This window comes from Myotis daubentonii, chromosome 2 (genome assembly GCF_963259705.1).
Source record: "Myotis daubentonii chromosome 2, mMyoDau2.1, whole genome shotgun sequence".
Lineage (NCBI taxonomy): Eukaryota > Metazoa > Chordata > Mammalia > Chiroptera > Vespertilionidae > Myotis > Myotis daubentonii.
Window position 1 is genome coordinate 37,491,607 of NC_081841.1, and position 27,878 is coordinate 37,519,484.

Genomic DNA, 27,878 nt, shown 5'->3' on the forward strand with positions numbered 1-27,878 from the left:
TGGAATAAAGTGGAATAGCTGGGTACAGATGCTGGTAACTATAATTTTGGTAGTAAGATGTTATTGGAATTCTCTTAAAATGCCTTCTGTTTTCTCAGTTTAGCAAGACTCTTGGTAATACACATCGATTACTGAAAACAATAGAAAGGTTGGAAGTCTAGGGATAGTTGAGAATCTTTGAAATAGTTTTTGTAGGATGAGAGAAAGAGATTTTAGAGAAAAAGTAGATGTGTGGTAGGCGGCACTGTGAATCTAGTTGAAAATGGGAAACGTGAATTTTATAGTGAATTCTCTGATAGTTCCTAGCTGAAGACAGGTAATTGGATAGTGTTGGTGGATCTTGTGGGGAGCTATTATCGGTTGTCAATTGAGATACAGAATCAAGAGTCATAGAAAGCAGGAAAGTGGCCCTGTTGTTAAAAGTTTAATGTAAATGTGGCTTGGATTGAGGCTGAAAAGAAGCCTCCCACAAGTTCTCTTCTGAATTAAATTTACCCATCCGGTCACAGGCTAAAGCACGTCTCCATTCTAAGAAAATGAAGTTTTTCTCTAGTGAGCTTCTCTTGTGGGAGATGGACTAGCTGTATAATATATTGTTTGTGGGCACAAAGTTCCCAGTGAGGAATCCAAAGAGCTTGTACTGTGCCTGCATGCTGACTTCTATATATTAATCTCACCCAAAAGACAACCTATGGATGTCTTGATCTTGTTGTTGTTGTTATTATTATTATCATTATTATTATTATTATTTTTCTTTTGGAAGGAAGTAAATAGAGAAACGGACTCTAGTATTTCTTCAATCTTATGTTCTTTTATGTCTTCTTTAAAATTTAAATTCTTTATTGTTTAAAGTATTACATAAGTCTCCTGTTTCCCCCATTGACCTCTCCCTGGCCAACCCTACCCCCCAGCATGTACTCTCCCCCTCCCCCTCACCATCCCCACCCTTTTGTGTCCATTGGTTTTGCTCATAGGCATGCATACAAGTCCTTTGGTTGATCTCTTATCCCCCCCCCCCCCCCGCCTTCTCTCATAGGTTGGATACTCTGATAGATGCTTCTATGACTCTGGTTCTATTTTGGTTCCTCAGTTTATGTTGTTTATTATATTTCACAAATGAGTGAGATCATGTGATATTTATTTTTCTCTGACTGGCTTATTTCTCTTAGCATAATGCTCTCCAGTTCCATCCATGCTGTTGTCAATGGTAAGAATTTATTCTTTTTTATAGCAGCATAGTATTATATTGTGTAGATGTACCACAGTTTTTATTTTTTTAAATTAAAAAAAAATTTTCTTTATTGATTAAGGTATTACGTATGTGTCCTTATCTCCCCATTGCCCCCCCCCACCCCCACTCATGCCCTCACCCCTCTGGTGTCTGTGTCCATTGGTTAGGCTTATATGCATGCATACAAGTCCTTTGGTTGACCTCTCTCCCTTATCCCCACCCTCCTCTACCTTCCCTCTGAGGTTTGACGGTCTGATTGATACTTCTCTATCTCTGGATCTGTTTTTATTCATCAGTTTATGTTGTTTATTATATTCCACAAATGAGTGAAATTATGCTACTTATTGATGTTTCTTTTTCATACTTCTCAGCTTGCAAATATGGAAGATCAGACTATACACCACCCCCTGTATCTCATATTACATACTTCATTGTTGTCTTAGCCTTCCCCAAATGGTTATAATTTTGGTACAATTAGTTATTTATTGTTTACATTATTATGGCTATTTAAATACTACTCATAGCTGAGAAATACAATATATAATGTGTACTTTTTCTGTCTATCATAGTATTTTCTCTTGTTTTCATTTGGTTAATTTTGTAATCACAAATTCAAGCCTAAGTTATTTAAAATTACCCTCATGATGGTAAAACACATGAGAAAGTCTATCAATTTCATTTGCTTGAATATATCTACCAGGAGCTTCCTGATATGTTCCAGCGCAGACTGGTTGCTCATGATTCTTGTTACATAGATTTTATCTTGGGAGCTCACTTCACCATTATTTTGGAAGAATCCTCCCCCCTCCCCCTTTTCCCCCCACTTCAATTGGATCTCTTTCCTAATATCATGTCTTCTTGTCTTATTCCTTTGGGTTACTCCATAGCTTTTTAAGAAAGTGTATTTGGGAAATAATTTTTTGAGACTTTACAGATATGATTATGGTTTTATTTTTCACTGAATTATTTGTAGGTTTGGCTGATTATCTAATTCTGTGCTGTAAATAATTTCCCCTCACAATTTTAAAAGCATTTCTCCTTTGCATTTCGCCTTCCAGTGATGTTGTTGTGAAATCTATTGCCATATATATTTTATCCTTTAAATTAAACTTATTTTATCTTCCTAGAAGTTTGTAGGATGTTTCTTTTGTCCCTAGTGTGCCTTAATGTGTTTTTTTCTTCTGTTTTCTTGGACACTTATGGGACTATTACATCTGAAAATCATATCCTTTGGTGTTCGAAAAGTTTCTTTGAATTATTTTGTTGATGATTTCTTCCCATTTGTTTTCTCTGTTCTGTCTTTCTAGAATTCTTAATAATTAGATATTGCATATTCTGGACTGGATCTTGTACATTTGTTAGGCTTTTCCTCTGATTTTCTATTTTTTTCTTTTATACTTCTTTTTAAATGAAGTTTCTTCAGCTTTATTTTTCACCCTGCGTTTTTCATTTCTGCAGTTATCATTTTTTCTTTTTTGACTTTTAATGATCTGACTCCTTTATTAAAGTGGCAAATATATCCATTCAAGCATTTATTAAACACTCCCCAAAGCCCAAAACTTTGATAGGCACCACAACCCCCTTTTTTATGCAGATATTTTAATTTCTTTTATTATGATGATGATGATGATGATGAAAACATATAACATAATTTTCCATCTTTTTTCCCCATTATAGTTCACATTCAGTATTATTCTGTATTAGTTTCAGGTGCACAACATAGTGGTTAGATAATCATATACTTTACGGAGTACTTCCCCTAATATTTCAAGTACTCCCCTCCCCAGCTCATACATAGCTATTACAATATTATTATTTTTTCTCCATTGACCTCTCTCTGGCCACTCCCACCCCCTAGCACATGCCCTCACCCCACTAGTGACTGTGTCCGTTGGTAATGCTTATATTCATGCATACAAATCCTTTGATTGATCTCTAACTCCCCCCCAGTCCCCGCCCCCCCCCCCCCCCCCCGCCTTCCCTCTGAGGTTTGACAGTTGGATGCTTCTCTGTCTCTGGATCTATTTTTGTTCATCGGTTTATGTTGTTCACTATATTCCACATATGAGTGAGGTCATGTGATATTTATCTTTCTCCAACTGGCTTATTTCGCTTAGCATAATGCTCTCCATGTCCATCCATGCTGTTGTAAATGATAAGAGTTCCTTCTTTTTTACAGCAGCGTAGTCCATTGTGTAGATGTACCACAGTTTTTTCATCCATCCGTGTGCTGATGGGCACTTAGGCTGTTTCCAAATCTTAGCTATTGTTAATAGTGCTGCTATTTACCACTCCTTACCACCTGCCTGCTCGCTGCTCCTTGCTGCTCTGCTCTGCTTGCTGCTCTGCTTAGCTCTGCTGTGGAGGCAGTAGAGGCTCCTGCCATTGCCGCTGTGTTCGCCGGTGGTGAACCTGGCTTCTGGCTGAGCAGCGCTCCCCCTGTGGGAGCACACTGACCACCAGGGGGAAGCTCCTGCGTTGAGTGTCTGCCCCCTAGTGGTCAGTGCCCATCAAAGTGATGGGTTGTTCTGGTTCTGCCATAACAGTCGCTTAGGTTTTTATTATATGGATGGGTTCTGGGTTTCCTTCCTGGGAAAGCGAATCCTGGATTGGGCCATGGCCCTCAACAGTGGCTGACTTGCCTTCCTGTAGAGCAGGGTCACACAGGACACCCGGGGGCCCTTGGCCAAATCTTGGCTACTGCCAGACTCTTAGGGGGTGAATTTTTTTTCTTCCAAGGCTTGGATGATGTCTTCAGGAACTTCTCTCAATTGTCTCACTTATTCTCTTTTGTTTCTCCTGAAATGAAACCAGGAGTTTTCTGTGGCTGTTAGGAAAAGGCTAACTTCCACTTTTCCGTACAGAACTCATTTATGCTGGACCTTTAGATAAGTGAGAATTTTTTCAGTCCATGTCATCACAACTACTTTGCCTTCTCCCACGGTCTCAGAGCCCAAAAGTGATGGTTTGAGGGATAATTCTTCCATCACAGACTCCAGCACTACGAATGTGATGGGTTTCCTTGGCTTCTCAGATTTTCTTCGCTTACTTGTTGGTGATGGTACTGTTACATCATCATAAAACCTCCAAGCTAAGGCCCATCTCATCGTCCGACCTTGACAGCATTTAGTGTAGGTGACTTTAGGAACCCCTTGCATTTGAAGTTCTTCCTTCAGGGGAGCAAGGCTGCATTTCTTTCCCAGCATATAGCTATACCACCACAGTCTTTTTTTAAGTTGTATATTGTCATGGATGATCCTTTTAACAAACTCTAATTCGCCTCCTCTGCCATGATCTCTGTGATACCACCTATATTTACCGAACTAGGTGGAGGTCTTCAAGGATTTCAAGAGTTTATTCCCTGGGCTTCCATCTGATTGGCAAGAGGAGGATGGCACAGGCAAAAGTCATAGGTTGTCTCAGATTCTTCTTTAAGAGCATGCATCAGAAGCATCTTCTGTGGTACTTTTACAGCTTTTATAAGATCACATAAGTTATTCTGTTCCACATTTTTCTTTGCATAGTTGAAGCACATGTCATCTACTTCTGTTGCAAGAAAATACCTGTCTCCTGTCTCAGTATCTTCCAGTCCAGAGACCCTCAGCTTTACCCTGTCCAGGGAATACATGTTTAATCTTTTGCAGGGATGAGGAGCTGTAAGTTCCTAGTTGCACAGACTCTGAGAGGGAATCTTGGATTTGTCTGCGACTGTTATTTTGAATCTCACCATTACCCAGCTTTCAGTGCCCCCATTCTGGAGCTTTTTGTGGATTCTATAATATAGATGTGGTTCTCATTTTCTCACTGGTAGTTTAAGATACAGCTTTCTTGTAGTTACTTTCAAATTTTGCTGTTTTCTTATTGCCCATTCTCTTTGACCCTGTGTTATGAGGAAGCAAACAATCAGAAACTATTCTTTGCTATATTTTAAGAAAAGACTTTTGGCAAGAGACTTGAATAAATTGCATGTTCTTAATGTGCCATTTAAAATTTTCCATTAGGTCTATTGAAATAGATCTCAAATGTTCCCACCTGAAGCATTTAATGATGCTCCAATTAGATATATCACCTTAGGAAAATCTATCCTTCCACCTTGGACATATTTTCTTCTTTTTTTATGGCTCTTTTATATCTCATATTATTTGTGTTTGCATACTTTTCTTACACTCTGCCCTTCCCCCGACACATGACCATAACTACTTGAGGGCCTTGAGTGTTCTTCAGATTTGCGCAATAAGAATTTGTTACATGAAGTGTTGTATATATCTTGTTCTTGCAAAATATTAGCAATGTATTAAATACTGAGAATAGTAAAAGAAGGAATTAATACAACAGTGCAGCAAAGAGATTAAGTTCAGATATAAAGAAGTATGAGAATTATTAAACTTGGATATTATGAAATCTCTCAATGTAGATACCTAATCATAACAAAATATAATATCTCTTATTTCCTAGATAGAGAATAAAGAACTACATGATCTATCAATTTTTAATCAGGCTCATGATTCTATAATTTAGATGACATATATATTTGGTATTGCTATATTATATTTATAGAGTAATGAGATATAATGTTAAGTGCCTAGAAATATTCCAAAAAGTTTATAAATGCACTTTAGATAAAATAATGTTTTAATGTATTAGAGAGACTAAATTCATACAGAAGTCCATGCTTGTAATTTTCCATTTAAAAACTAAGTTTGTATGTGTGTATTTTGTAAAATTGATTTTTACAAATCAGTGCTGTAATTTTTTTTTCCTCCTGATCTTTTAAATATTCTGCAGGAAACTATTTTAGGGTTTGAAACGAAATTATTCAGAGAAAGGTTATTGCTTTAAAATAATGTTTATTTTTCCGGTACTGTATTTTTAAGAAACTCATGACCCATTTGTCTTTTAAAGTGTATTAATATTTCTTTGAGAACAAAGTAGAGGAAGAGTATCATCTGCATTTTAACATGTAGAAGTTGCTGAGGTATGGAACATCAGTGGTCACTAATATGTTCTTTCAGAGAGCTAAATCAGTACTTAGGAAACTGATGGTATTTGGTTCATTACCACAGGCAAACGAAGCTGAAATGATTGTTAGGCATAGGTATTTGTTTTTGTTTTTAAATTTTCTGGCATCTTACAAATAATTTATTGGGATATGACTTATGAAAACACATAGAAACATTACTCTAAAAATTCCATTCTTTTGAAACCATATTATTTGGGTACAGTGTTCATAGATGCTAAAAATATTTTTTAATTGTCTCCTGAGACTTGTGGGATACATGTGGAAAAGACAAACTTGGTGTTTATAGTTTGACTTGGTTAATTCTCTGTATCCATATCGCTCCACTTTCATAATTTCTTCATGAAAAAATGTAATCACATACAGATTTCTATTCGCTTGCAACACAAAATTAATGTGAATTCCATTGCAAACTAACCACCATCAAAAGTTTTGAAAGTCTGGTTTATATTTTTTAAGTGCAGTATGTGGATAACTTGCTTAGTTTTGATTTTTGGAAAAGTACATCTTTAAAAATATTTTCATCAGGTTGTTAAAATGTGGGTAATGGTGACAATACTGGTATCATATTTTGGTTAATTTAATGTTCTTTCTTTATATAATGTATTTTTGTCTACATACATTTTTTTAGTGCCATTACCTTCTGAGTTTCTATGAAAATAATTTTTTTGCTTATTAAAACAAAACAATCCTTGAGATTTTTTTACTGTTTTTTACTGTATTTTATTTTTGAATGCATTAATATTAATATTTCAGTTAGAAGGCAAAGCATAGATATAGATAACCATGTTTATATAGACAACAGCCTCATCACTCAGAGCAAAATATCTTAGAAAATGCATTTAGAATTAATTATTGCTTAGTTTTAGCTATTTTTTTAATAATTGGAGATATATTTTTTTGTAATAAGTCCATCTTGTCTTATTGACTCAAGGAAACTAGAATGTTCCAAAAATGTATACACACTTTGAATAATTATTAATTCCAAGGTGTTAAATCTGTAAAGAAAGAAACATCAATTGAACTATCAGCTGTTAAATATGTATACATATATGTGGATATGTTCACTTTTGAAATATAGAAAAGGAAACACGTTATCATTGGCCAGAGTATCACTTGCAGCTACTAATTCACAATTTAATGTAAATTTGTTTTTTCATTTTAATGTATACCACCTATTACTTGTTTTACCTTTCTAGAACTTTCAGTTCTTTCATGATTTGTTAGATAAATGCTTCTTTTATTTCTTTTTTTAAAGTCCAAGTACTCATGTTTTCTCCTTCTGTTTTTACTTATATACACTTAAGATAAAATAAAATGTGTTATCCTACTGATTGTCCTCTTACATTCCTTAAGGATAAAGGAGAGTGGAATTCTGAATATTCCCTTGTGTTTTTCTCTTCCCTGGTCTCCCATGAATACATGACTTGATTTATCTTGATCAGCCTAGTAACTTGCTCCACATTTTTCCAAAAGTGCAAAGCAGTTTCAGCTAAAAATACACATATCAAAATGCTCCAGAAGTTGTGGCCACAGCTCAAAAATGCTGATCAATTTTGAAAATCTAAATCAACCTCGGCCATGAAACCAAGGGAAGAACCTTTGTGGTGGGAGACAGATTTCCAAAAATTCACCACAGTCCTGTTCTTAGCTGGAGTTTGTGCTGATGTTGCCAGACAACTGAGGAATAGATGCAAAAAGCAGGAAGCATTATTGAATTGAGTCCTAGCGCCAATTTGGGAAAAGCAAATTAAAATGTAAAAGAATATTTTTCCACTCCTGGCATCTCAATGTAAAATGGCAAAATACATGGTTGCTGAAAAAGTCACAGAAATTACTAATTTTGCCAGAAAGACTAATTTTGCAAAAAAAAAGGTCTAGTCTTTTTAAGTTAAAAATGCATGCACACATAGTTAAAGAAGTTTTTTTTTTAACCCAAATAAAATAGTCTTAATTTACAAATCAAACTGTGTATACCTTTAAGTCAGAGAGTGTTTTGACATAATTGACTGTGTGTGGGCTTGTTTCAATGTCTTCTGTTATTTTCAGGTGCACTTGAACAATGGATGATGATGATTTTGGTGGTTTTGAGGTATGTGCTATTATTTACCTTAATTTTGCTTATGTAATTGTTTTAATTTTGTGAGATTACAGTGGAGTATTTACTGTTTTGAAAATGTATTATTTATCATTGGCATTCATGATCTTTTTCTTGATCATTTTGAATGTAACTTTAGAATAAAAAATGAAATCAAGGCAAATAAAAATATAGCCCCTCTGAAAGTTAAACTGATTTATTATTATTGAACATTTGGTCATGCCCATAGGAATGGTTTAAATTAAGATAATTAAGTGCTACTAGTAGAAACACTAGAGAAGAGGTTTTAAAAATTGTCAGCAGATGATTTTGTTGTGATACATGTCAGTTAGGAAATACTTGTGAGATGAGAGATGAGTCTTGAAGATCGGTCACATATTTGCATGTTTACACCTGTAATGAGTTAATTTAGACTATTATCTACATAGCCTTTTGGTGGCTTATACAACTAATTAGTATGTTTATGTTTGAGTATTCTCTCAGGTTTGACTTAGTATTTTGTAAGTGGAAATTGTTAGCTGAAGAAGCACTGTCTTTTCCTTAATCCTTTTCAGTGAGTGTTCATTTTATTGAAATATTTTGTAACCCAGTTATTTTTATGGAGCCAGTATAGTCTTGCAGGAAAATCTCTGGATTAAGAGGCAGGATGCCTGAGCTCAAGTCCTGGAACTACCATCAAGTGAGCTCTGTGATTTTTCTTTTTTTTAAGTAAGACTTTCACCTAGTTTGGAATTTGGTAGAATTAGATTGTTAAAAATAGAGAATGTAATTAATGACATTAACAGGAAATATAATATATTAAGTCTATATTCAATGTTCTGAATATCATGTAAGAATGGTATGAATTTTTTTAGATGAGGATCATTTTCTGTCAATATGAAAATATTTAGAATATGAACATACCTATTTTCCTCATTTCATCTAAAAGTATTTTTTTGTTTAGCACATTTGTATTTTTTCTATAATATTTTGGGTTTTGTTAGGTGACTGAATCTTACTTATGTTACAAAATGAAACATTTAAAAATTTGTTAAAATTTATTCTATTTTAAGGAAAATATATGTTTCAGATATAATATTAGTTTATTGTTTAGAAGTTGTCAGTTATTTGAAAGTTAAAATTTAGTATAGTCTCCTTTAGACCATGCTTGATTTATTATATTAGAAAAAAATTGATTCGGTGGTGCTCCTTATAGTAAAATTTACACTTCAGTGTTATAGTCAATGGATCTATTATGTTCAATATTATATAGGTACAGTTTTAGCCAACCATTCCAATTTAATTGTGGTTATTAGGGCGCTTTCTTACCACATCCTGTTGTAGAAATATGGAAGGTCTCTGTCCTTGTCGTATAAACCATGGTCATTTTTCGTAGTTTGTAGAGAGCAGTAATTCTGCACCATGTGTCTGTCTCCTGTGGTAGATTTTCCTAGTTGACTTCTCTTTCGCTGAGAACTCAATGAAGAATCTGAACTGACATTATGGTTCTTTTTTCAGTAATAATTTTACTGTGACCTGGACACTTAAAACAGAAAATGCTGCACTCTTACACATACCTCAACATTTTAGTAATTGTCCCATAGTTTTACAACTGTTTAATAGGAGGGCTTGTTAATTTAAAATGCCAGCTTTAGGACTTCTCTAAATGTTGAATAAGCATGTCCAGCTGGTAGATTATTAAAAAAAATATAGATGAATTCTATTTCTTTAGATGGATTTATAATTAGCTCTTGTGTTAATGAAAAAGATTTGGTCTCTAGACTTTTAAAGAAAAATTACCTGTTTTTCTTATGTACATGATAAATGTAAATTAGTTTAAAGTACATAGATATGAAGTTCACAAGTGGAAATGTGATTAAGGATATATAAAATAAAAAATTTATTGCCAGGAGATATATTTGAGTAAGTAAGGAAAATTTTTGCTTAAAGATAATAGAACATGAGTACTGGGGGTAGTGAGTATTGGGGGCTGGTAGTAATAAAGACTGAAAAGCAATTGAGTGTTCAGAGGGAATTTGAAGATGAGTGGTACATTACAGAGACTATGCTTGTAGAACCAGGAAGCTTGATTGCTTAAATAGCACTTCTATTTTCCAGGTATTCTAAAGTAATTTTGCCTTTGTTTTCTAGGCTGCAGAGATTTTTGATGGTGGAAGCGGTGAAACCCAAACTACATCTCCTGCTATTCCTTGGGCTGCTTTTCCTACAGGTATTAGTATACAATAACTCAGAATTTTTTTTCTTATTTATACTAGAGTCCTGGGGCATGACATTTGTGCACTGGGGAAAGTCCCTCAGTCTGGCCTGTGTTCTCTCGCATTCTGGGACGCCTTGGGGGATGTCTGACTGCTGGCTTAGGCCCGCTCCCCAGCAGTAGGACATCCCCTGAGGGGTCCTTAGCACTACTGCGGAGGCGGGAGAGGCTCCTGCCATTGCCGCTGCGCTTGTCAGCCATGAGCCCAGCTTCTGGCTGAGCGGCGCTCCCCCTGAAGGAGCACACTGACCACCAGGGGGCAGCTCTTGCATTGAGCGTCTGCTCCCTGGTGGTCAGTGTGCGTCATAGTGACTGATCGTTCTGCCATTCGGTTGATTTGCATATTAGGGTTTTATTATATAGGATTTTTGCCTTTTCTTTGGAAACTTCTTTCTACCTTTGCACTTGGCCTTCTGTTGTCTGAAATTGGAATGACCCAGACTTAATCTAGGTTTTTTCATAACAAATTATGAATTGCTGCAGTGGTGGCCTGAGACATGATTAAAAAAATAATATCATGAGCATTAAATGAAATTAAATTACTACTTACATTTCCTAATTTGTCCTAGTTTTAGGAAGGTAAGGTGCAAATAATTTTCTTAAGTTATCTAGTTCATTAATTAAAGACTTCGTTTTATTGTGGTGAAATACATGTAATGTAAAATTTATCATATTCACCATTTTAAGTGTACAGTTCACTATTGTTAACATACTCACATTGTTGTTCAATCTGTAGAAATGTTTTATCTTGGAAAACTGAAACTATAGTAATGAAACAATAACTACTTATATTCTCTTTCTCTCAGTCCCTGGCAGCTACCATTCTACTTTCTATCTCTGTGAATATGACTATCCTACATATCTTATATAAATAGAATCATATAGTATTTGTCTTTTTGTGGCTGATTTATGTCACTTAGCGTAATGTCCTCAAGGTTCATTCGTATTGTTGCATGTGTCAGAATCCCCCCTCCCCCTTTTTAAGCTTGAATAATACTACACTATATGTATAGTACACATTTTTTTATCCATTCATCTTGTTGGTGGACTCTTGCTTCCTTTGACTATTTAAATAATTCTGTTATGAGCATGGGTGAACTACTTTGTGTTTTTAAAATATCATTCTAGCTTTGCTGGTAGGGTTCAGTGATTGAGCATTGACTATGAACCAGAAGGTCATGGTTTGATTCCTGGCCAAGGCACAAAAAGCCAGGTTTTAGGCTTGATCCCCAGTCGGGGGCATGCAGGAAACAGCCAATTGATGATTCTCTCTCATCATTGTTGTTTCTATCTATCCTTCCCCCTCCCTTCCTCTCTCTTAAATCAATAATAAAAGTTTTTTAAAAAACATAAAATATCATTCTATTGGATCCATGATGGTGGTAGAGTAAGTGGAAATTACACTCACCTCCTCCCAGCATCAAATTGAGATTACTACTAAATTATAGAACAGTCAACCTGAATAACCAACTGAAGACTAGATGAACAAGTCTTATAACTAAGGGCATACAGAAGAAGCCACATCGAGACTAATAAGAAGGACAGGGACATGAAAAGGGCTTGCCCTGCACCCATGTACAGTGGTTGAGAATCTGGAGGGATGTCTCAGCTGCAGAGCACCCCACTGAGTAGTGAGGAGTCTCCACTTCATGCCAGGCTCCCCTACCCAGATCACCAGAGTCAGGAAGATGATCCCACATAGCATCTGGCTGTGAAAATCAGTGGGGATTCTGTTCGCAAAGGAGAGATGGGAGTGTTCTAGGAACCCAGGCAGCTTCTTAAAGGGCCAGCACACAAATTGCCTTTGTGGGCACTTATCTGGGACTCTGGTGAAGGTACAGTAGCTCAGAGGAGACTAGAGTGTTACAGGGAGAGATTGGTTGTGTGGCTTTGGGGAGAGAGCTGAAGAAATAGCCATCATTGTCCTTATGCTGAGTCTCTCTCCCACACCACCTACAGATGCCATTATTCCTGGATCAGCACTCTACTGCATATGGTATTGGCCTGGGGAGATCCACTGGCCCCAACCTCCTAAACTCCCTGTGTCCCTGCCTTGCCAAGCTTGTGTCCTATGGAGAAATCAACTAGCTGTGAGCAGGATGGGCTTGCTGTAGTCATTTTTGGAAGGCTCTCAAGTAGGTCCAGGCAGATTCAGGGGGTGACAGAAATGCACAGGAAGAAATCAAGGTGTGTGATTCTGGGGCAAGTGTCATTTTTTTAATCCTGCATGCCCCAACTAGTGCCACTGTTTCTGTGCAGAGCCCTGCCTCCACACAGCCAAATCTTAATCTGTTTTATCTTGATGAACTCTATTGGCCTCACCCTGATGACTCCCCAAAACCGCGCTCCACCACAAAGGTCTACAGGCCCAAGTTGGGTGGTGGCTGGCCTTGGTGTATTCTGAGGTTTTTGCTGAGTGTGCACAGACCCAGTACTTTCACTGAGTTTGAATCTGTATCAACCTGGTGAACAATACTTGCCCCTAACTTGTGACCTCAAACCTGCCTCATTGCAATTGTGTACTGATGTGGGATTGTTAATGGCTGAGTCAAACAGGCAGCTGTCAGGTGGAGCCAGATCTTGGGGTGCCTTGGGCCTTTTGCTAATCTGCCTCAGGCTCATTAATGGTGTACACTGGCCTTGGTATACATCTTGTTCCTTCCCACACTCACCCAGGCCCAAAACAGGCAGCCAACAACCATGGATTGCTTTGTGGCTCCTAACAGGTATACCCCAGGGCCACTCATGGGCAGTATCTGACATTGACCTGCACTGGAGTCTCTCCCAAGAGACCTGAGAATCAACATACCAAGTGGCTGGTTTGAGATTTCATCAGAGCATGACCTGATTAGCTGCACAAATGGCCCACCCAAAGGGAGATCTCAGCAGACATCAGAACCTTCTAGGGAGAATTTCATGTTTGGGGGTAACCTCCCTGCACAGCAGCTTGTACACTGTGGTTATTTGAGGTCAATCCTCATAGGCAACATAAGGGTCAACCCCACCACAGATGGGCCAACAGTAATCAAGACTAAACTATAATAGGTGGGCTCACCTAACCCCCACAAGGGATATTTTCTTGTAATTGATTTTTAGTTTGATACCATTATGCTTAAGTGATCAGGGAGACTGCATCACTGAGCCTACAGGACACCTACTACATAAGGCCACCTTACCAAGACTAGGAGTCATAACAGGCCTACTTAATATACAGAAGAATCACAGAGAGGTAGCCAAATTGGGGGACAAAGAAATATGTCCTAAATGAAAAAACAGGAGAAATTCACAGAAAAAGAACTAAACTAAATGGAGGCAATCTACCGGAGACAGAGTTCAAAATAATAGTTATAAGAATGCTCTAGGAACTTAGAACTTCAACAGCATAAAAAGAACATAGAAACCACAAAAAATAACTAGTCAGAAATGAAGACCATAATATTTGAAGTGTAGCATACACTAGAAGGAATTAGCAGATTAGATGAAGCAGAGGCTTGAATCAGCAAATTGAAATACAAGGTAGCAAAAAGCACCTAATTTTAAAAGAATTAAAATAATGAGGATTGTTTAAGAGATCTCTGGGACAATATCAAGCATAGTAGGAATACCAGAAAAAGAAGAGAGAGAGCAAGGTATCAAGAATCATTTGAAGAAATAATGACCGAAAACTTCCCTAACCTGGTGAAGGAAAAAAACACACACATGTCCAGGAAGTGCAGAGAGTCCCAAACAAGTAAACCCAAAGAGGCCCACACCAAGATGCATCATAACTAAAATGGCAGTGGTTTAAAGACAAAGTGAGGATCTTAAAAGGAACAAGAGAAAAATAGTTAACTATAAGGGAGTTCCAGTAAGACTTTCAGCTAATTTCTTAAAAGAAACATTTCAGGCCAAAAGAGATTAGCATGAAATATTCAAAGTGGTGAAAACAAGGACCTACAAACAAGATTACTCTACCCAACAAGGCTATCATTTAAAATTGAAGGAGAAATAAAGAGCTTTCCAGACCAAAATAGTAAGTAAGTAAGCAAATAAATAAATAAATGGTAATGGCATTTATCACCACCAAATCAGTATTACAGGAAATGTTAAAGGGATTTTTTTTTAAGAAGAAAAAAAGTGGGGTGCATAAATATGTAAAAAAAAATGACCATACATACATACCACTAATCATACACACAAATTCTGGTGTAGCAATACTTCTATCAGACAAAATGGACTTTAATACAAAGGCTGTAATAAGAGACAATGAAGGACATTACATAATGATAATGTGATCATTCCAAACAAAAGGATGTAAGCCTTGTAAGCATTTCTGCACTCATAATAGGAGCACCTAAATATATAAAGCAAATATTAATGGACATAATGGGAGAGATCGGCAGTAATATAATCATAGTAAGGTACTTTTATCACCACATTGGCATCAATGGATAGATCTTCCAGACAAAATCAACAAGGAAACAGTGGCCTCAAATCACCCTGTAGACCAGATGGATTTAATTGATATTTCAAAGCATTTTACCCCAAAGTATCAGAATATACATTCTTTTCAAGTGCACATGGAGCATTTTTCAGGATATACTACAGGTTATGCCACAAAATAAGTTTCAGTAAATTTAAGAGGATTGAAATCATATCAAGCATCTTCTCTGACCATGACGGTATGACACTAGAAATCAATTACAAGAAAAAAAGTGAGAAACACACAAGCACATGGACATTTAATATCATGCCACTAAACAGTGATGGGTTAACATGAGATCGATGAAGAAATTAAAAGATACCTTGAAACAATTGAAAATGAAAACACAACCCTAAATCAGTGGTATACAGCAAAAGCAGTCTTAAGAGGGAAATTTGTAGCAATGTAGGCCTACCTCAAGAAACAAGGAAAATATCAAGTAAATAATCTTACCTTTATACCTAAAGAAACTAGAAAAAGAACAAGCAAAGCCTAAAGAGAATAGAAGGAAGAAAATAATAAGAATTAGAGCAGAAATAAATGAAATACAGTCTAAATAACAATACAAATGATCAATGAGCTGGTTCTTTGAAAAGAAAAAAAATTCTCAAAATATTAGGAAACCAAATTCAACAACCCTTGAAAAAGATTACACATTGTGATCAAATGAGATTTATTTCTGGGATGCAAGTTTGCTACAATATCCTCAAATCAATTAATGTGATGCACCACATGAAAAATGAAGGATAAATATCATATGGTCAACCCGGGCCAGTTTTGCTTCATGGTTAAAGCATAGGCCCACTGACTGAAGGGTCACGGATTCCATTGTGGTCAAGGGTACTCAGGCTCGATCCCTGGCCCTGGTCAGGGTACATGCAGGAGGCAACTAGTCAGTGTGTCTCTCTCTCAGCTGATGTTTCTCTCTCTGTCTCTCCCCCTCCCTTCCACTCTTTCTAAATATCAATGGAAAAAATATCCTAGGCTGAGGATTAACAACAACAAAATAATATGATCACATCAATAGATGCAGAAAAAGCGTTTGACAAAATCCAGCACGCATTTATGACAGAAACTATCAGTAAAGTGAGAATAGAGTAATGACACTTCAAAATAATAAAGGCCATCTATGACAAACCCATAGCTGACATGTTATCAGTATGTCTCCCATTTCTACATGCCTTAGAGGGCAAAGACTATATTTTGAATCTTTTTGAATCCTAAGTACCTAGCTTTGTGCCTTGTTCATAAACAATGCACAGTAGTTTTTCTTTATTTTTATTTTTTAAATATATTTTATTGATTTTTTACAGAGAGGAAGGGATAGGGATAGAGAGCTAGAAACATCGATTAGAGAGAAACATCGATCAGCCGCCTCCTGCACACCTCCTACTAGGGATGTGCCCGCAACCAAGGCACACGCCCTTGACCAGAATCAAACCTGGGACCCTTCAGTCCGCAGGCCGACACTCTATCCACTGAGCCAAACTGGTTAGGGCAGTAGTTTTTCTTTATTGTTAATAAAACAAATTTACTTTAAAGTAATTTTTTTATTATTTTAAATTCTTTGGAGGCAAGTAGTCTTTCAGTCACAAGTTAGAGAAAGGCAAACCTAAATGTTACTTAAGAAATATAATTTGGAAAGCTTAAAGAATTACTCAAAGATGGCTAAGAAGCTATTTTTTTCTAGGTCTCAGTTACCTTTCTTGGTCATTCCCAATTTAGACAACTGAACTGGAAATAATTATTAACAAGAGTTGTCACAGAGTCTAAATAAAAGAGAATAGCTGTTTTCCTGGTTGTTGTTTTTTTCTTTTTCTTTGTGTGTGTGTGTGTGTGTGTGTGTGTGTGTGTGTTTAGTATCTTTCCTGATCCTACTGTGTGTCACCTAGGAATAGTATAAGATAGTAGAGGTTAGACTAAAGTTTAATTCAAAGTATTGGGGTCTAAAAGCAATAATATTAGTATCTATATCTTTTGCCTCTCTTTCTGTTTATTTTTCTAAACATTTTTTAAAGGAAAATTATTTCAGGTTTTGCATAGCATTTATATCAGTAAGTTTTTGAGTTGAGACCTCATGGGACTATACTTTTTATAAGAAAGATTTTTTTTTTTTTTTGCTAAGAAATTTCTTTTTACATCATTTTTAAATAATTTTCTATCTTTTATTATAAATTTTCCTAAGACTGTTGAAGCTATCCTTTTTAGGAAACTAACTTCAAAATGAATGTCTATCTTCTGATACAACACATGTGTATGTATATATAAATGCAAAAATATACAGAATGTAGACATACATAGGTAGACAGCTGTTATGATTTCTTCCTTTTTTTCCACTTTTGCCTTCCAAGACAAGTTCTCTTTCCTACCATACCCTCTGGAAGGAAGGAGTTTATCATTACTTGACCTTTCAGATTCTAGGAGCATTACACAATTAGTTTAGTTTCAGTATGCTTTTGATTCTTTTCTGGTTGCAGCAGACCCAATGTTTCTGAATCCTTGGGATTTATTTAAATTAATTTTAGAGTATTTATTCATTTATTCACAAATTCATTCATTATTCTGTTTTTAAAGTATACTGTGTTTCAGACACTAAGTGCTATGTGATGTGGACCTCATTCCATTTTCAGTGATGCCATATGAAAATTATCATTATAAATTACAGGATGTTTCACAAAATTTATTGTTAATGTTGGCAAGCACTTTTATCAATAACTTTAGCTTCAAATCTTTGCATGAAAAAAATATGAGGCCAGAAAGTTTTGTCCTGTTACCATCGTGTACAATGTGGGTGGTGCTGTTTTAGAGGCAAATGATTGTTCACTTTTTACTTTTAACTGTATAAATATAAATTGTCTAGAAAGCGAGGTGGGAGGCGAAACCTTGAATACTGTCCTTTCCAATATGTTTCTAAGTTCCTTGTAGCACTACACAGACCACATTAGAATGCATTGACCATCAAAGGGAAAAAGAAGTGGTCCAGATAGATACTTTAATCCAAATTAGCTTATTCAAAACGGCTTATACACAAGGCAAACTAAACTGTCTGTCATAAGCCGACCCTTTAGAAGGAATAATGGGAATTGGACCAGCAGATGTTGAATCAAATAACTTAGATGTGGTTCACTTTGCATCTGGAGCTATTTGCATACAAAGCCAACAGGAAAGTTCAAACATTTTTCTCAAGACATTGGCAGAGAGAAACCTGGAAAACAGATGCCTTTTTGATTTCATGGTTCAGTTTTTCCATTCTCCGTTCTCCTGGCCAGGAAAACCTAGGACAACAAATCGGTCATTTTATTAATATCCCATTACTCTCCTTGCTAACCCTGTTTTTCCAGTCGAATCTATGTTACACATCTACAAGAGTTCAGAACCTGAGTCCACATTTTTTTTGTTTGAGAAAAACTTGTTATTTTTTTTTTTCAGATTAATATGAAAAATAGGAATAGTTAACATTAATTGAATTTTACTTTAATCTATATTTGAGGTAGAAATTTAAGGCAACATTACATATTTACATACCTATATTATAATAGGCAGCATATACTATACTGTTTAAAATTTTTCCATCACATCTATTTTGTGTCTATATTAGACATTTTGCCAGGACTTAAAGTGGATTTCCACTGTAGTGAAATAATTTTGTAATATTTTTGCACCAATTATTTGAATGGCAGATAGCTTCTTTTTGCTACCTTGTCTTTTTGTTTGTTTGTTTTATTTGAACTCCCAGGTTACTAACTCACCTTTGTTTTACTTGGAGCCAGTTTTTTTTTTTTTTTTAAATATATTTTATTGATTTTTTACAGAGAGGAAGGGAGAGAGATAGAGAGTTAGAAACATTGATGAGAGAGAAACATCGATCAGCTGCCTCCTGCACATCTCCTACTGGGGATGTGCCCGCAACCCAGGTACATGCCCTTGACCGGAATCGAACCTGGGACCCTTCGGTCCGCAAGCGGACGCTCTATCCACAGAGCCAAACCGGTTTCAGCTGGAGTCAGTTTTTTAAAGTTGAGGTGATAGCTTCTATAAAGCTGTGAGTTATTAGTGTATATGTAAGTATTGGTCTTTACGTTGATTCTCAGTAATATATTTCAGTTCCTATCTTCATTAATGAGTGTCTAATATGAATAGCTTCCAGTAGGTGAATCATGGTACCTGATTTTAACTGCATGGTCCAACTGTCACAGTCCTAACCTAATATATTATTACATTTGCTCTAAAAGCATAATTATACATATAGAACACAAATATTAATGTGAAGAATTATAATTCTGAAGAGAAACTTGTTTTTTTTTAAAAAAATATTTTATTTATCAGTTACTGTTTAAACTTATTTTTTTGCAGTATTTTATGATACAGTCTTTTTAAATTCTTTATTGTTTAAAGTATTACATATGTCTCCTTTTTTCCCCATTGACTTCTACCCGGCCACCCTCACCCCCACCCCCAACACATGCCCTCACCCCCATAGTGTCTGTGTCCATTGGTTATGATTATATGCATGCATGTAAGTCCTTTGGTTGCTCTCTTACCCACCTCCCCCCAACTCTCCCCTGCCTTCCCTCTGAAGTTTGACAGTCTGTTCCATGCTTCTATGTCTCTGGCTCTATTTTTTGTTTATCAGTTTATGTTGTTCATTAAAATCCACAAATGAATGAGATCATGTGATATTTATCTTTCTCCGACTGGCTTATTTTGCTTAGCATAATGCTCTCCATGTTCATCCATGCTGTTGCAAATCCTAAGAGTTCTTTGTTTTTTACAGCAGCGTAGTATCCCACTGTGTAGATGTACCACAGTTTTTTTTTAATTAAATCTTTATTGTTCAGATTATTACAGTTCCTCTTTTTTCCCCCCATAGCTCCCCTCCACCCAGTTCCCACCCCACCCTCTGCCCTCACCCCCCCCCCCACTGTCCTCATCCATAGGTGCACGATTTTTGTCCAGTCTCTTCCCGCATCCCCCACACCCCTTTCCCACCCAAGAATAGTCAGTCCACTCCCTTTCTATGCCCCTGATTCTATTATAATCACCAGTTTATTCTGTTCATCAGATTATTTATTCCCTTGATTTTTAGATTCACTTGTTGATAGATGTGTATTTGTTGTTCATAATTTGTATCTTTACCTTTTTCTTCTTCTTCCTCTTCTTAAAGATACCTTTCAGCATTTCATATAATACTGTTTTGGTGGTGATGAACTCCTTTAGCTTTTCTTTATCTGTCAAGCTCTTTATCTGACCTTCACTTCTGAATGATAGCTTTGCTGGATAAAGTAATCTTGGTTGTAGGTTCTTAGCATTCATCACTTTGAATATTTCTTGCCACTCCCTTCTGGCCTGCAAAGTTTCTGTTGAGAAATCAGCTGACAGTCGTATGGGTGCTTCCTTGTAGGTAACTGACTGTCTTTTTCTTGCTGCTTTTAAGATTCTCTCTTTGTCTTTTGCTCTTGGCATTTTAATTATGATGTGTCTTGGTGTGATCCTCTTTGGATTCCTTTTGTTTGGGGTTCTCTGCACTTCCTGGACTTGTAAGTCTATTTCTTTCACTAGGTAGGGGAAGTTTTCTGTCATTATTTCTTCAAATAGTTTTTCAATATCTTGCTCTCTCTTTTCTGCTGGCACCCCGATAATTCAGATATTGGTACGCATGAAGTTGTCCCAGAGGCTCCTTACACTATCTTCATATTTTTGGATTCTTTTTTCTTTTTGTTTTTCCAGTTGGGCGTTTTTTGCTTCTTCATATTTCAAATCGTTGACTTGTTTCTTGCGATCCTCTAGTCTGCTGTTGGATCTCTGCATAATATTTTTTATTTCAGTCAGTGTATGCTTAATTTCTAGTTGGCCCTTTATCATATCCTCGAGGGTCTCACTAGATTTATGGAGGATCTCACTAAATTTATTGGCGGTTTCTAATTCTTGAAAAACCTTATAACTGTGCTTTTGAACTCTATAGCCAGTAGTTTTTTTTCCTTCATTTCTGTCATTTGTGTCCTGTTTCTTTGTCTCCACATTTTGGCTGCTTCCCTGTGTTGGTAGAGTGGCTTTGTGTGCTAGGTGTCCTATAGGGCCCAGTGGCTCAGCCTCCCCAATTACTTGAGGTGGACACTCTTGGTACATCCCTCTGTGGGCTGTGTGCATAGTCTTGTTGTAGTTAAGCCTTGATTGTAGTTGGTATCACTGGGAAGAATTGACCTCCAGGCCAATTGGCTGTGAGAATCAGCTGTGGTTATGGTGGGAGAACTTCTGTGCTGGAGACACCCTTATGGGGCAAGACTTGCTTCAATGGGGCTTTGGTGCTCACTGAGTCTGCCCCCTGAGTGTGTCCCTTATGGATCTGAGGAATTGTAATCTGGATGGTCCCACTCTGACCACTGGGTACACTGGCCTTGGATCTGTAAGGAGGTGCTAATTTAGCCTTTGCCTGAGGCTACCCAGCAGGAAGTACAGAGAGATTTTCAGATTCCTCTTCTTTGTTTGGAGTTTGGAGGTGCCCAGATGAGACCCAGCTGTGAAGCAATGCAGACTGCTGTGGAGTTTGGGCCTTCTTTTGGAAGTTCTGGGTCTCTCCGACCCAGCTGCAGTTTGTAGGTAATTTTCAGATTGCAAAGGGCCAGGGCATTCATTTGCAAAAGCCTCTGTGCACAGCTTGGGTGGGGTGGGGTCTCAGGGAATCAACAGGGTGGAGCAAACAGCTATGGCTGATTCTCAGTCCTACCCTAAGAGGACCCGGGTCTCAGTGTCCCAGTAATCGCTGCAAGCACTTCTGAGAGAAAGCCGCTCTGGAGTTCCGATCAATGCCAGATAGTCCATTTTATCCCCGTATGAGTCTGGGTCCCCAGAGACTTACCCAGAAGTGGAGTTCAGAACCATTGGGAGCTTGAGACTCCCTCCTGATTGAAAAAGACAACCGTGTCCTCAGTTGCCAGCCCTTTCCACATGCGCCTCCGTATCTCTGCACTTTACTTCCGCACCTCCTCTGAGTCTCAGCATGCTTTTCTCTTTCCTTCTAGTTGTAGAATTTCCACTCAGCCAGCCTTCCTGTGGTTCTGGACGATGTCTGTTTTGTCTTTTAGTTGTATTTTTGAAGTGGTTGTGCGAGGCAGCAATTTCCGGTGTTTACCTATGCCGCCATCTTGGTTTCTCCCTCACTTACTGTTTTTACTATTATAATTATAGGGCAAACATCTTCTCTAACTCTAAATAATGTCAGAGTTTATATTTATATGATCACACCTAAGGCAATGTTGGCTACATTGAAGATGATGGTAATTTTATAAGTACATTGAAAAGAAAGTATTCTTTAGCTGACCATGAGCAAATTAGTGGTAGCAAGAAAGGTTCAAATGCTCTTTAGTTGTCACATTGTATTTTTAATCTATAAAATAATGTTTATTGCAATGTTGTATGTATAACTCCAAACTAGAAGTAACCCTAATGTCTATCAAAAGTAGAAAGTTTCATATTTGGGGTATATTTATATAATAGAACACTGTACACTTGGAAAATGAACAAACTGTAACTACACATAACATGAAAGAATCTCATGAACATATACACTATCCTCACATTATCTTTAAGAGTTTAGTATGAAGTATCAATTGACAAACTGTTCTATAATTCAGTCCTAGTGTTGGAATCTGTGAAGTCTAGAGGGTCAGCCTCTGTTTGGAGTCATGGAATTCCTTTTTTATTTTAAATTTCCATGGCCCAAACCCCTGCCCTTTTGGCAACCAAAAGCTGTATCTGTAGGTCTATTTCTGTTTTGTTTATGCATTTACTAGAGGCCTGGTGCACAAGATTCGTGCACTCAGGGGGGTCCCTCAGCCCGGCCTTTGCTCTCTTGCAGTCCCAGAGCCCTCGGTGGATGTCCGACTGACGGCTTAGGTCCACTCACAGCTAAGTCATCAGTCAGATATCCTTAGCTCTGCTGTGGAGGTACGAGAGGCTCCTCCCACTGCTGCTGTGCTTGCCAGCTGTGATCCCAGCTCTTGCTGAGTGGCGCTCTCCCTGTGGGAGCACATTGAGCATATGCCCCCTGGTGGTCAGTTGATGTCATAGCGACCGGTCTTTCTGCTGTTTGGTCAATTTGCATATCAGGGTTTTATTATATAGGATTTTGTTTTGTTTATTCATTCATTTGGTTTTTTAAATTTCACATATAAGTGAAATTATATGGTATTTGTCTTTCTCTGACTGATTTCATTTAGCATTAAACCCTCTAGGTTCATCGATGTTGTCACAAATGGCAAGGTTTTAGCCCGGCCAGTATGCTCAGTGGTTGAGTGTCAATCTGTGAACCAGTAGGTCATGATTTGATTCTTGGTCAGGGCACATGTGCAGGTAGTGGGCTCAATACCTCACAGAGGTGTGCAGGAGTCAGCCAGTCAGTGGTTCTCTCTCATCATTGATGTTTCTATCTCTCCCTCTTCCTCTCTAAATCAATAAAAATGTATTCTTTTTTATTCCTAAGTAATATTCTATATCTATATCTATATATATATATACGTATGTGTGTATATCTATATATACACACACCACATCATCTTTATCCATTTATTTATTGATGGACATCTAGGTTGCTTTCATATCTTGGCTATTACTGGTAATGCTGCAGTGAACATAGGGTGCATAAAAGTTTTCTATATACTATTTTGTTTTCTTCAATAAGTACCCAGAGGTGGAATTATTTGATTTATAGTAGCTCTATTTTTAATTTTCTGAGGGATCTCCATACTTTTTTTCCACAGTGGCACTAATTTAAAATTTCACCAGCAGTGCAGGAGGGTTCCCTTTTCTTCACATCCTTGCCAACACTTGTTTGATAGTTTATTGATGATAACCATTTTGACAGGTGTGAGGTGATAACTCATTGTGGTGGACCTTCAGAGGGATTATTTTAGATAACTGTACATTTAAAATGGCCAAGTAATTTCAGGATAAACAACACAGAGACTACCTAAAGCACATAGAAATTAGAACAGGAAGATGTTTGGGGACATATTTTAGAACTGTGAATAAATAATTAAGTTTTTACTAAATCTTAATCCTATTGAAAGTTCGTTTGACATAAAAGTTTTTGAGGAAACTCCATACTGTTTTCCATAGTGGCTGCACCAGTCTGCATTCCCACTAGCAGTGCACAAGGGTTCCTTTTTCTCCACATCCTCGCCAGCACTTGTCGTTTGTCTATTTGTTGATGATAGTCATTCTGACAGGTGTGAGATGGTATCTTACTGTTGTTTTGATTTGCATCTCTCAGATGATTAGTGACTTTGAACATGTTTTCATATGTCACGTGACCTTCTGTATGTCCACTTTCAAAAAGTGTCAATTTAAGTCCTTTGCCCATTTTTTGATTTGATTGTTTATCTTCCTTTTGTTAAGATGTATGAGTTCCCTGTAAATTGAGGAGATTAGGCCCTTATCAGATATAACATTGGCAAATATATCCTCCCATGCAGTGGGCTTTCTTATTGTTCTGTTGATGGTTTCTTTTGCTTTGCAGAACTTTTTATTTTGATGTAGTCCCATTTGTTTATTTTCTCCTTAGTTTCCATTGTCCTAGGAGCTGTATAGGTAAAGACATTGCTATGACATATGTCTGATATTTTGCTGCCTATGGATTCTTCTAAGATTTTTATGGTTTCCTGTTTTATGTTTAATTCCTTTAGTATGCATTTTTAGTAATCTAGTCAAGAAATGATATGAGTCAAACCAGGATGGTAAAAGTGGCTGTTTTAAGAAATGACAAAATACTGCATATGTTTTGAAAGGAACAGGTAACAAGATTTCCTGGCAGATTGGATGTAGCATATAAGAGGAGAAAAGGAGATCAAGGATGACTCCAGTGGTATTAAGTGAATGGAAGAATGAAGACACCAACAACTAAGATGGGAAGGCTGCTGGTGGAAAAGGGCAGGAGCAGAAAAGGAGGAGAGCAGATCTGGACTTTGCAAAGCCTACAAGAAGGTCTTTCATTTCCAACTAGACACTTGCACTCTTTTAAACTACCCAAGACCATAAGGAGCATCAGATTCACTTACAAAACATAGGATAGAAACACAGCATAGAAGGAATGTCAAAATTTTCTCTTTCAAAAGAAAGTCCTCGCAACAATAAAGGGGCTAGTTTCTGACCTCAATCCAAGTCACAACTCATGTGCAAGTAGATAGTCTTCAGAGGTGAGGGCGAAGCCCATCTTGGCTTAGAAGCTAGCCATATGCTCCACAAGAGTCATTATCTTCTGAAACAATCTTATAGGCAAAGGTACCAGGTCTCAAAACAAACACGTTCAGTTATAAGAATTAACAGATCCAGGAAAGTCCCAAACTCTGACTTCCAAACAAGTATACACACCTCATTTTCAGAGCACCTAGACAGGACAAAATTTATTTATCAGGATCATATTTTATACATAATCAATGTTGCCTGGTAACAAGAATGACATTCTACTTCATCATGTTTCCAAGGGAAGACAGCCAGAAAATTAACCCAACATCAGTTACGTTGGGCATGTTGATTCTGAATGTCTAATATGTGGAAATATTGGGAGATCTGTAGATTATAAGAATCTAAAGCAGCTAGACTTAAATCTATTTACAATAGTAATCCTAGAAACAAACAATTGAATCAATAACATGTAGCTTGACTACTAATCAAAATGTGGCTCTAAAGTGTCCCCACCCTATCTACAACAAAAAGAGTTTATTGTACCCTAGAGCAGTGGTTCTCAACCTTCCTAATGCCACGACCCTTTAATACAGTTCCTCATGTTGTGGTGACCCCCAATTTCATTGTTACACATTGAACATAATTAAAGCATAGTGATTAATCACAAAACAATATGTAATTATATATGTGTTTTATGATGGTATTAGGCGACCCCTGTGAAAGAGTCATTCAACCCCCAAATGGGTCGCGACCCACAGGTTGAGAACCGCTGTCCTAGAGAGACGTAACTTTACCAGTAAACAAACACTAATTTTCATAAAACAAAAATGTGCCATATATACATTTTAAATTTAAAATATAAAACAAAAGTGGCAATAAGATAAAGATGATATTCTGTAATCAAGTTGTAAAGTTAGAAGCAACTCAGAATAATCTTATGGGAAGATTAGTAAAATTATCTACAACTTCCATTCTTTTATATGTTGCAACTTCTATGGTAAATAGCATGATTATACTACAGTGATCCTTAAATCACAATAATTAGATTTAATTTGCAATTTTAAAGACTGTTTTGTACTGAAAGGATAATGGAAATTATCACAGGTAGAAAAAAATTACCAACCTAATAGTAGTAGTATATAAAGCCTTGTTTTATTCACTATAAATATTCTGAGTAAAATTATTTTTCATATTTCAGTTATCTCTTACTTGTTATGTATACATTTTTATCTTAAATTATCATATTTAGAAAGTTCCTACTATCTCTGAAAATATATCTTTCAATTAAAATTTTTGTAACTCCTTTCTATACATATGAAGGGAGCATAAAGCTAGATTCTGTGACTAGTCTGTCTTTAAATTGGAATACTTAGTCCATTTATATTTTAATGTAATTGCTGACATACATATATGGTTCTTTTTTACACCATCATAATTTTGCCTTTCTATTTATACTGCCATTTTATGTTTTCCTTTTTTGTTTTTATCTTTTTTTAAATTGATTTTCTTCTTTTCTTTTCATATGATCTATCAGTTTCAAAGTTATGTACTCTGTTTCTCTTCGTTTGGGGTTTCCCAGAAACTTTAACTATCATTCTAACTTACTAGCTTAAGGAAAATCAATATAATGCTCCTCTTGAAAAATACACACAGGGACAGTGGAACATTTGAACTTGAATAATTTGTTCTCTGGCTATTGTGCAGATATGACCTCTCCAACAGCATTGGTGATCAACAGTCTGCCTCCCAGAACCTTCCACTCCTGTGCCCCTTACATGAGAACCCTGTGGAGCTTAACAAAACCCTGCTCTTTTGGTTGAAGTGGTTAATCCAGCCTTAGCCCAGGAATCCCAAAGCACTTCACCCAGGGACCCTAATAAATGCATGTACCCAGGTCCTATCTGCACTCTGCCTTGACCTCCCTGAGTGGCTCCAAGACATATGTAATACTATATGTAATACTTTAAACAATAAAGAATTTAGCATAAGCCGGTTTGGCTCAGTGGATAGAGCGTCGGCCTGCGGACTGAAGGGTCCCAGGTTCGATTCCGGTCAAGGGCATGTACCTGGGTTGCGGGCACATCCCCAGTGGGAGATGTGCAGGAAGCAGCTGGTCGATGTTTCTCTCTCATCGATGTTTCTGGCTCTCTATCTCTCTCCCTTCCTCTCTGTAAAAAATCAATAAAATATATTTTTAAAAAAAGAATTTAAAAAAAGAAAACATACTGAATATATCTCATCTATTCTACTCTTCCCCACAGCAATCAATTCTTAACACAGCTACTTCAGTGATGCCTTTAATACATAGGTCATCACTGTTCATAAGTCTAAATCGGCTAACCGAAGTGTCTCAAACTTTTTGTGTGGCAAAAAACTTATGTGTGAGACAAACATTTCACTCAAATTTTAGGGTAGTATTTTCGCGGCACATATTTGTTGTAGTATTAATAAACTTTGTTTTCTTGATGAAAAAATTAGTGTACTCAGATAGCTTTTGAGGATGTATGTCTGATATAAATTAGGTTTTCTGGACTTTCTAACACTTCCTGCTATCACCTTTTGTGATTATTATACCTTTTTGTATTTAATGTCTATCTATAGTCATAGTAATTGTCAGTCTGTCCTTTTTCATCTCCA

General features: G+C 36.8%; 1 protein-coding gene and 1 pseudogene across 2 annotated transcripts in view; one reads left to right on the forward strand and one right to left on the reverse strand.

Annotated features, from left to right (window-relative positions):
- The window catches only part of CCDC91 (coiled-coil domain containing 91), a 286,701-nt gene that overhangs the window by 49,551 nt on the left and 209,272 nt on the right, over window positions 1-27,878 (forward strand). For both annotated transcript variants that reach the window (XM_059682459.1, XM_059682460.1), the window contains 2 exons: window positions 8,298-8,340; window positions 10,477-10,555. In XM_059682459.1, coding sequence (XP_059538442.1) covers window positions 8,311-8,340; window positions 10,477-10,555 — 109 coding nt within the window. In that variant the 5' untranslated portion in view covers window positions 8,298-8,310. Of the gene's footprint in view, window positions 1-8,297; window positions 8,341-10,476; window positions 10,556-27,878 lie in introns of those variants that run through there.
- Window positions 3,782-4,859, reverse strand: LOC132226515 (RNA N6-adenosine-methyltransferase METTL16-like; annotated as a pseudogene).